Source organism: Hyposmocoma kahamanoa, unplaced genomic scaffold (assembly GCF_003589595.1).
Source record: "Hyposmocoma kahamanoa isolate Upper Pololo Valley unplaced genomic scaffold, ASM358959v1 76, whole genome shotgun sequence".
NCBI lineage: Eukaryota > Metazoa > Arthropoda > Insecta > Lepidoptera > Cosmopterigidae > Hyposmocoma > Hyposmocoma kahamanoa.
The window spans coordinates 7,764,813-7,775,481 of record NW_020653900.1 but is presented as its reverse complement, the minus strand read 5'-3'; the positions used below and the strand labels follow the sequence as shown (position 1 = coordinate 7,775,481).

At 36.2% G+C, this 10,669-nt stretch overlaps 1 protein-coding gene across 2 annotated transcripts; it reads left to right on the top strand.

Moving 5' to 3' along the window:
• The first annotated feature begins 145 nt into the window (after positions 1–145).
• On the top strand, positions 146–9,008 carry LOC113232373. Of its 2 annotated transcripts, XM_026467064.1 has the most exons (4): positions 146–262; positions 1,055–1,123; positions 1,306–1,452; positions 8,816–9,008. In XM_026467064.1, exons 1-4 carry the CDS (start codon positions 191–193, stop codon positions 8,894–8,896), a joined length of 369 nt encoding a protein of 122 aa, XP_026322849.1. In that variant the 5' UTR covers positions 146–190; the 3' UTR covers positions 8,897–9,008. The 2 variants fall into 2 exon arrangements, with proteins under 2 accessions (XP_026322849.1, XP_026322848.1); XM_026467063.1 differs by lacking the exon at positions 8,816–9,008 and having other exon boundaries at positions 1,306–2,720.
• The last annotated feature ends 1,661 nt before the right edge of the window (positions 9,009–10,669 follow it).

The window sequence follows — 10,669 nt, the reverse complement described above, 5'->3', positions numbered from 1 at the left end:
TTGGTGACAACGGTATTTTTTCTTCCGTGGGCAAGACATTCTATTCGTTATTTCCCATCTCTATTTTCTACGAACAATAGTGTTTTGAAATGCAATAGCGATAAAATGTTCGCATAGTTCATAAAAGTTAAATCTTACAAATTATGGTTCCATTAGTGTTTCCCCCGACCAAATGTATTAGTAAGTAATAATGTTCCTATTGTTATTTGTTAGTATAGTATTAAAAATAACTTCCACCATAGGCGCCAGCGTCACTGCTCAGGTGAGCTTTATTACTACATAAATCTACTACAAAATACAATATTTCTATTTTTGTATAATTTTATAATTTGAATTTGAAAATGAAATTGACAAAAAAAAAGACGTTGTGTTAAAAAAAAATCATTCAAAAAATCAGATTTTCAGAAATTAGCAAAAACGTGCTTGATCCCTTAACACTTTTGATGAGTGTATTTGCCACGTTTTATTGAAATCGGTTATCGGAAAGTGGGTGAAATCTAATAAACTGGATTCGTCCTCTAATTTGCCATCCTTCTAGATGGAATATTTTCTTCAAATTTGAATCAGACCTTTAATAAGGTACTCCCTTTCTAATAAAAAAGGATCCTCGAAATCGGCTCACAAATGGCAGAATAATCGGCGTAACATGCATACAAAATATAATATAGTTGAATTGAAAACCTCCTCCTTTTCTTAAGTCAGTTAAAAATTAAAAATCTCAATCAGATTATTCCAATAGTTAAATGACGCATTTTCATAATTCATATAATTGATACAAAGTTACTATTTTAGTTGAAAGGTAATATTGGTTTTGAATGATAAACATTAAAAATAACTAGAAAACGCTTTTATCCATCATACGAAGATTTTTTAAAGAAATTCTACGAAGATAAGATATTTACATTAATAATAAATTTCTCCACTTAACCATGCTAAACAAAATCTTATACTCGCACTAATCTTATTAGTGATCTTGTTATGCTAAATGTTAATAAATGACTATTTTCTTTGCCGGTTTTGTGTTATAAAACAATTTTCAATAAATTTTTTTCAGGGAATATTGCCAGAACACGCCAAAAATGAGGCACATAAGGTGTTGCACAGTTTGCACTTGTCTAAATCGGTGAGATGGGTTATTTTAATTAAGCGAGTATTTGTAGAGATGCTACAGAGCGCCCAGATTTATATAGCGTTTTGTCCATTTTTCCAATAGCATATCTTTAGAGCATACTATTTCTCTTTAAAAGAAAATAAATATATAACAGTCAATTAAAAAGATTCATATGTTAGAACTTTATGTTACAGGTCAACAGCTCTTACACCTTTATTGACAAACCAGACAATGTCGTTCGAATTCCAGACGTTGACAACCAAATGGTGCAGTCAAAACTGGCAACGAAACGCAAATACAAGAAATCTCCAAGACGAACGGTGCAAAAAATTATTAAAAAGGTAAGAAAGGCAAAAAAAGCTTTAAATCAACTGACGAGTGTACCAACTACTGAAATTCCTTATGAAGATAAACAAGAACAGCAACAACTAGATGAAGTCCAAACTACACAAGCCGTACCTAAGAAAAAGGCGAAAAAATGGAAGGGAAAGATAGCAAGGTACCCAATGCCCTTTCAAAAGTTACAATCTTTTAGAAGGGATACTCTAAGCACCCATCACAGATTCCGAAGAAACGATGATGACCAGAGAAAGTTGTATATCCTACAAGATTTTGATGAAATTAGATTTATGGGCAATAAAAATGGTAATACAGCTGTCAAAGCTCACGTTAAAAAGTATTGGTAACTTTGCAGCAGCAAATAATTTTAATATAATTATTTTCTTAGGATTTTGAATGATTTGAATGGGAGAATAGATATTTTTTACAACAATTATAATAATGGATAGTCGATAAATAAATAATGATGGTTTTAAGTTAGCAGCTACGAAAAGGTCAAAGAGGTGGCTGTGAGAAATAGAGTGGGCTACACCGACAATAGCATGACGCTTAAATAGGATAATGAATAATGCTTTTATATAAAAAGGGAAGCTAATTAAGACAAAGCCCATTACAAAACTAAGTAAAAAGAGATACTATTAAGTTGACTATTGTAGAACTATCATAAATTGTGCAATCGTTAATAGTAATTATACAATTACAATACTATAAGTTAGATAGACAGAAAACTCGTTATTTGCTGAATCACAGCACTTTGAGTGATAAAAGAAGAAGGTTTGTGGGTATAGTCTGGAGTGTTATATGGGGTGGAGAGTTGAGTGTACTGTATCAGCATAAAGGCCTAACTCAGCATCAACTACGACAATGATGATTCTGCCAGGTCCTAAGGTGAGCCGGTAATATGGCTGTAATCAGGTTTGCAATGCTATGCATATTGACGTGAATTGTTAGTAGAATTCGTTAAATTTAGGTTACTTTAACAGTAAAGAAACATACTTAATGTTAAAAAGTCATGGACATTCCCAATGAATACAACAAATATAAGTATGTATATCAGGGCGTAGTCGTTAAGTGTGCCCAGGCGTTTATTCCGTTAATAAAAAATGTATCAAAAACTTTTAAACTGATATCGAAATACCTAGTGCCTAAAACGACAACTATAACTTTTTTAAAATAAAACTAAAAATATCCACAAAAAGCTCCTATACATAAAAAATGTCAGAAGAAAGGTTCAGTTTTTAACAATTGCTTTGAATACATAATTTTGTACTTACTTAATAATAATAATAATAATAATAATAATAATAATAATAATTTATTTGTACATAAAAAGAACGTGTTACATGTGTTATAATTAAAATTAAGACAAGTTTGTACATATAAGTCTAAATAGGTCGATATTTCCCACCCCTGAACTAGGTAGTTACCTGTGTCTCAGGGGTTTGAGTTCGGCTCAAAAGTCAATACAGTGAGGTTCGGACAGAGTAACAGTTCCGTCTTAAATAAAAATGAGAATGAAAAGAAAAAACAATAATCAGACTCGTTATACATATTTTAAGCAAAAATAAAAACGTTGTAAAAAGAAAAAGATATATAATATAACTAATTTAAAATTTAAAGAATAATGTGATGTAGTATGTAACTAAAATGACTTTATAACACATATTACGTGATGCGTCTGTAAAATTACTTAAAAGAACTAAAGGTTAAAAGTTAAAAGTTAGAACTGGAAACTTTGCACTGTTTTTAACAGTCAAAAAAGGGTTGAGAGGAGATTTTCCGTATAGTCATACGTAAGATTTTGCAACCAATTTTGTACCTTAATTTTGACATTATATTTTGTAAGGGTGTAAATGGAGACTAATTTGTTTACATTATTGTAAAGGCGCGATCCCTGTGCAGCAGCCTGTCGATGGGCAAACGAAGTGCGGCAAGAAACTATCCTACTGACTGGGTGGCCCTGACGTTTCTGTACAAGAGAGTGATCCAGTGGCAAAGAAGAGTGTTGGCGCAATATTGTGCGAAGGATATATAATTGTCTAACCGTTAGCAGCCCCAAATCAGAGTACAGTTCGATAGTTGGATGATCCCTTCTTTTAAAGAGCATTACCTTCAGGATTGCTCGCTGGGCACGTTCCGCACATATTAGGGAAGTTTTGTGGGTCCCCCCCCCATACAGGGATGCAATACGTAATAACCGACTGACACAGGCTTTGATAGACTAGAGTCAGCGTTTCAGGTGGAGCAGAGTGTCTGAGTTCTTTAAAGATGTGAATTAACCTACGGAGACGCGTGCAAAGTGCCTCAATATGGGAGCTCCAGTCAAGCTTCTGATCCACGATAACGCCAAGGTATCTGATACTAGGAGCTATGGACAATGCAGTGCAACAACATTTGGCGGGAAATGTCGAACAGGTATGAGCTCTCACGGTATCAGTTTCCATAGAAGGCATTTGAGAATTTGGTAAAGAGAAACGGATGACCTTGGATTTTTCAATATTCAGTGTCAGTTTGTTAATGGAGAGGCATTCCATTACCTTCAAAAGCGAGTACTCCGCATTTATCTTAGCCTTTTCCCAAGAAGTATCATACACCAGAAGGGCAGTATCATCTGCGTAGGTGAATATATCACAGTTGGGAATTGAGATTTGACCCAGCTCGTTAATGTATACGAGAAAGAGTGTGGGGCCAAGTATACTTCCTTGTGGGACCCCGCAGGAAAGAACCTCATCGCTGCTGTAGTGAGAGTTGATTTTGACGCATTGGGTGCGATTTGATAGGTAGTCCTTCAAAATATCAAGAGATTGACCGCGGATTCCGATGCTCTCCAACTTCGTTATCAGGGTAGGAATAGAGACAGTGTCGAAAGCTTTCGAAAGGTCTAAAAAGATACCGTAACATTTCATTTTGTTATCTAATCTATGAACAAGGGTATTTACGAAAGCAATCACCGCGTCCTCAGTAGATATTCCCGTTCTGAAGCCGAATTGGTTAGGTGCAATTATTTTATTTTTGTTAAGGTAAGATATTAGCCGGTTATTTAGGATTTTTTCCAAAATTTTAGACAAAGAATTGAGTATCGAGATTGGTCTGTAATTTGTGACACTGGCTCTATCCCCACCCTTAAAAATGGGATGTACAACAGCTTTTTTAAAAACGTCAGGGAAGGAACCAGTGTTGATTGCAAGATTACATATATGGGTAATTGGAAGTGACAGGGCATTTTTAGCCTGTTTGATGACCTTCGCAGGAATATTGTCCCAGCCGGTTGCACAGTTAGCACGCATACCGACTATTATATTTTCTATTTCAGCTACATCAGTAGGTAGAATGCTGAAGGAGTTACAAGGCTGCCTCTGAAATATGTACTGAGTGTGAGATCTAGGATGAGTAGGCACTTTTGATGCCAGATTATTGCCAATATTGACAAAGAAGTTGTTAACTGCATTGATGGATGTTTGGATATCGTCAGATATCCCCAAAAGCTCATTGGGAGACCGCTTTTCACGACCACAATTGGTTATATCTTTAATTACTTTCCATGTGGCTGCCGGATTGTTCTTGGCTTTTTCCAATTCGCCTCTCTCATAAGATCTCTTTAGTTTTCGAAGAAGTACATTGCAAAAATTACGATAGCGTTTGTAAGTTACTTTCAATATCTCGTTATTAGGAGTTTTATTAAGTTTACTGTGCATTTTATCACGGTTGCGTATGCAGCGAACCAGTCCTGGAGTCATCCACGGCTTAATAATACGAACGTTCCTCGGAACCAAAACAGTTTTTAAGTGTTTCGCCAGGACCCGCTGTAATATGTTGACAAATAAGCGTGCAGCCAGGTCTGCATTTGTCGCTTCCATAACTGAGCTAAAATCTGTGCAATGCAACTCATTAGTTATTGCCGGGTAGTTATAACGTTGAGTGGTATTGGGGAGTGTCCTATAAGATTTATGGAGTAATAAACAAAGACACACAGGCAAGTGGTCAGTGATGTGGGTATCTAATACAATTACTGTCGCGGGTGCCTTAGTTTTTAACAGTACGTGATCTAGGCAATTTCCCAATCTAGTAGGAAGTCGATGCGCCGGAACTAGGCCGAAGGCAGAAATTGCCGTCAGATATTCTTCTGAGTGGCGATCAATATTGCAATGTTTAATATCAACGTTGATATCCCCGACAAGAGCTACATTAGGGAACGATTTCAGCAAGTTTGTTAGTACCTCTAAGTTGTTTAAAAAATTATTAAGATCTTTGTACGACGGGGAGCGATATACAGCGATTATTGCCAATGTATCCGTCGTGCATACCAGGCAATTACCATCCTGAAAAGAAGGTTCAAAAACTCTAACCTGTAAGGACTCTTTGGCATAAATTACTACGCCATCATTTTGTGAATAAATATTAGTAGTATGAAAGGAGTGATAACCCGGTAGCACAGGAGGTTGTCCAGACGTTCTAAGCCAGCACTCAGTAAAAATAATAACATCAAAGTTAACTCCAGTAACCGTAAGCATTGTCATAAACTCGTAAAAGTTCCTTTTTAGGCTCCTTATGTTGATGTGAATTAGCCTAATGCTATCGTTTCGTAAAGGCATGAAGTCGCAACACTTCTCAGCAGGACAAGAGAATGAGTTGGCAATATATATATTATCTAAATCCTTAATAATGTTATCCATAAATTTTTGTTAAAGTAATACAAGAATTCAAATACAAGATTCAAAAACAATACAGCAGTTATTTCGTAGATGAGAATAGTGTGAGCCGCGACAGTTAACGAACTTGGTCTTGTCGTGGCTGTCTCCAAAAATAACAAAGACACAAAATTGCAAAGTGAGGATAAGTTCATAAAATTGACACTGAAATCTAAACAAGTACATCACGTGACATGAAGGACAAGGAATAACAAGTTTGATATTATAGTTACAGTATAAAATTAAAAATAGAGTTACCATTATAGCATGCAAAATTAATTGATCTGTAGGATTCCTATAGTATAGTCATTGTTTCTTAGCTAAAGAAGCGAGGCATCTTTCGGATTTTATGTGTATTGGCTTGCCTTCGGGATTCATTTTAACAAACACCTTTCCGTTTGAGTGCCAACTTTTATAACTGTGTAACAGGGCCCACTGGCGTGTGTCATATAAGAGTTTTTTCTGTGCAGGAGTGAGGTGCTCATCCACATAGATGGGCTTCTTATCACCCGGTAGACCCAATGTAACGGAGTTAAGTTTTTCTTCTTTTGGTAGGTTTTTATTGTATAACCGTGCGGCTGTTAGGAATTCGGTTTTCTTGGTTACTGAAATGAACTCAACCACAAGTGGCCTCACGGAGTCCTCCTTTCCGGGAAGCCGATAAATATCCCTTAAATCAGCCTTATCAATAGTCCTGTTGACGACCTTACCCACCCTCGAGAGCACCGAAACTAGGTCCTCAATTTTTTCGTCCCTCTTATTTGGAATGTTACGTAATTCAACTGTGGCTGAGCGTGATTTAAGATTAAGATCTTGTATTTGTTTTTCTAGAAGTTCAATGCGTTCCGTATTTTCACACTTTTCTCGTTCAAGCTGGGCCAATCTAGATTTCATTTCATCGTAGCTTTGACTCACAAATTCCATACTTGCTTCTATGTCAGTGTTTGTTTTCTGTATCTGGTTGCATTGCGCTTTGAGATCATTTACATCCTTGACAAGCATAGAAAGAGTTGCGTCTTGTTCGGCTTTCCAGGTCGTTAACCTCTGGTCATTTTCGTCTTTCCAGGAGGAGAGCATCCACATAAGCTCAGATTTAAAACTATTTAACTCCTTTGAATATTGCCAGCATTCTTCTTTGTTTGGAGAGTTATCCCTGCGTTGGTGTTTTCTTCTCATAGTAATATTTTTTTCAGGTGTCTTTACGCAGTCTTGAGGACCAGCTAGGTCCGGCTCAGAACCTGACTTTGCCTGGGATGCAGTTGGGGTAGATGGCATGGAGGAAGGTGGAGAACGTAGTACCTTCGGCATGCTGCTCATTCCGTTATACATATAATTATATTTAATCAGAGATACAGTTCAGCTTTCAAGCATAAGTGAGAAATATTGCAAAAACGGACAAAGCAGAGCGAGTCGTCGTAGCGGGCTTAGTTGTACTATGAGTCGGTTTCTCGAAGCGGTTGAAGAAGGGCGTACTAACGTGAAGCTGCGTAGATCTACTAGGTGACGTAAGGTAGTAGCGGGCAGCACGCAGCAGGCACTAGCCCCGTCTCACTCACAAAAACCCCGAGGGGAGACACCTTATGTCCATCCGTAATTAGCGCGAGCAGGAGGGTCCGACACTTAAGATTCAACCAGTTAAGTAGACACTGAGCGCGGTCACTACAGAAGTATGATAGAGGTCACTAGCATTGGTTAGCACAAAAGTGAAAGGAACACGCGAAAACCAGTCGTGCGAGACACCGAGCGCTTTACAAATTTCCGTAAGGGGGAGGTCAGGATAGAATGGTTTTTTAACAGCAAGAACACGGACACACCATTACACCGAGGTGGTCACCACCGAACTGATATACTTAATAATACACGTATGATATGACTTAATAATACACGTTACTGCTTTTATTTAATTGAAATATAGTTTTATTATTTATTTATTACAGTTTCGTGATCTGTAAATTTATTGTTACCTCTTAAAGTAGTCGTTTAAGGGTTATTGGTATCTCTTATATTAACGGAGTAATCGCCTGGTTACACTTAACGATTATAGCCAGTATATATAATATATAAATATTTTTTTAATTTATTGGGGCCAACAAACAATTACACATTACTAATAGTATATAGGTATAAATAACAAATAGTGACTTAATGAGTAACCAACACCGTTAACCCCAGTTTACTTATGCAGTTTCCGATTTTAGTAAACACTACTGCGCTCCTAATTAATTAGTGTCACCATTAACAAATAATGCCTACACTAAATCAGGAACACATTATATATAGTAGTATAATTATGGAGGTATACATTTCCAGGTGCCCCTCCAATAGATATATCGATCGATGAGAGCATTTACGATATATACATATATATGTATACTAAAAGTGCTTTTAGGTAATTGCCCATTAGACGGTGCTGTGAAGAAAAATTATTCTAGCTGGGGGTGTCCAAGCATTTTTAGTTTCTGGTACATATAGTCCATTAATCATGGATTGGTTCAGTACCTATTATGGTGTTAATATGAGGAGGAAAACATTATATAGACAGACTAGATAACCCTGTAGCAATTTGAAAAACTTTATATTTAGGTTAGTTAAAGAACAAATACTTCTCTAATTACTAATCCTTCTTCTTGCGAATTACATTTTGATTAATATTTACAGTTTTTTCAAATTGTTGTAGGTGGTGAAACCTAATGAAATAAAGGGCTCCAAAGTTTATACCATACTGCTTCATAAATATACCTATAAATACAACGCATAGGAGATTCGTATAGGTAATAATAATTTTGTCCATAATATCTGTAAAAATTGTAGCGTAATTATATAATTTGTGGAATTTTAGTAATTTTACACCATTTTATATTTATATGTAAAAGAATGTTTATATTAAATAAGTATACGTAATTTTTTGGTATTATTTTGATTACATGTCGCGCACTAATTTTTCTGTTTCAAATTCGAAGATGATAGAAGAAAACATTGTTTACGATACCAATAGGGCTAGCACGATAGGGCGTGATTAGCGCGAGAGCGTCATAAAGTGCGAGATACTGCTATTCTTACATAGGGATGTCGCACTTTACCCCGCTGTCGCGCTAGTCGCGTCCTATCGTGCTAGCTCTACAAGTGATGTTACGAACAAGTTGGGCGCCTGGTGGTAGACGGCGCGCCTGACCATAGCATTTACAGTGCCACTTAAGAGATTTGAGTCGCATAGATCTGAGCCTGTAATTTCACTAGCACCTTCACCATTTATAACCGGAATGTAGTAGGGATGGGTATCGAGCAATAAAACATCGATTTTTTTTGACAAAACCATCGTTGTACGGACAACAGTATATCAGACTACACATTTTTGTTCGAAAATCGCTTCCAGTGCAACGGAACAAGATACGTCAATTTGTAGCTTGATGTGCTGGCCTGTGTACCGATTAATCGTGGCTTAAAAAATCGATTAATCGACAAAATGTAAATATTTTAACTCGTCGCATTATTTTATATTCTTGTTGTGTTGGTGAATTATTTTAGCTGTGTAAGTCAAATTTTAAAACGTCACTTTCATCTCTTACGATTTACAAACCCTGCTTCTTTGTTTACGTGATTTCTAAAGTTGAAAAAAATAAGTAGGTGTAGAGAGAGCTAGGCAATACTCCATTAAGTCTAAGCGATAGTACCGGGGTTTTTAGAAACCCCGCCGCCACCTGTGGCGGCTCAGGCGGCATGAATGGGAACCTCGTAACATAACCCTCATTTCCCGCCTTATTTCAAATTACAACAAATAGTAAAAGTAAAATAAAGACACTAGTATTAATTATAAATTTTTCATAGGCGGTGGAGACAAATTTTATGATTAGCTTGTAAGAGGGCTGCTGGTGCTGGTGGCGTTCTGTGGGATAATAGTAATGTAGCCTGGAGAGTAGTAGTACACTCCGCAGCCTCCATACATTTTACTTAGTAAGTTTAGTGGTTCAAAAGCTGAAAGTCCAGTTTTATAGGTATTTATTTAGGCTTAACAATAATATACGTAATTTTTCTTTAAAATGTAAACGGTCTAAATATAACTAGTAAAAGGTTCAAAAGGATAAGAAGAGATGTGTTCGCTACCGCGATCGGGCAGGGAGTGTCGATGGAACGAAACAAAATCAGAATGCGAGGCAAAAGAATGGAACAATTCAAAATTTGAATGTAAATTTGAATTTGAATTTGAATGTAAAAATTTGAATTTGAGAATAAAATAAGAAATTGAAATAAAAAGCTGGGATGACGATGCAAGGAGATCACAGCGTCACAATAACACACACACTTTCTCGCACTAATACGTTACGTGGTTAGAGCGGCAACATAGTGAAAATTCTGACGCGAATCTATTATCTATGAGTATATTAATAGTATCCTAATAATTATACTTGTCTATTAGGTATCTATATCGATATATTATTATATTTTTCATTAATTCCCTAACTAGAGTAATATTGAAGATTAATTTCAAAAATATATTAAAAGCACTTAAAACGTTATATTTCGGACATGTACT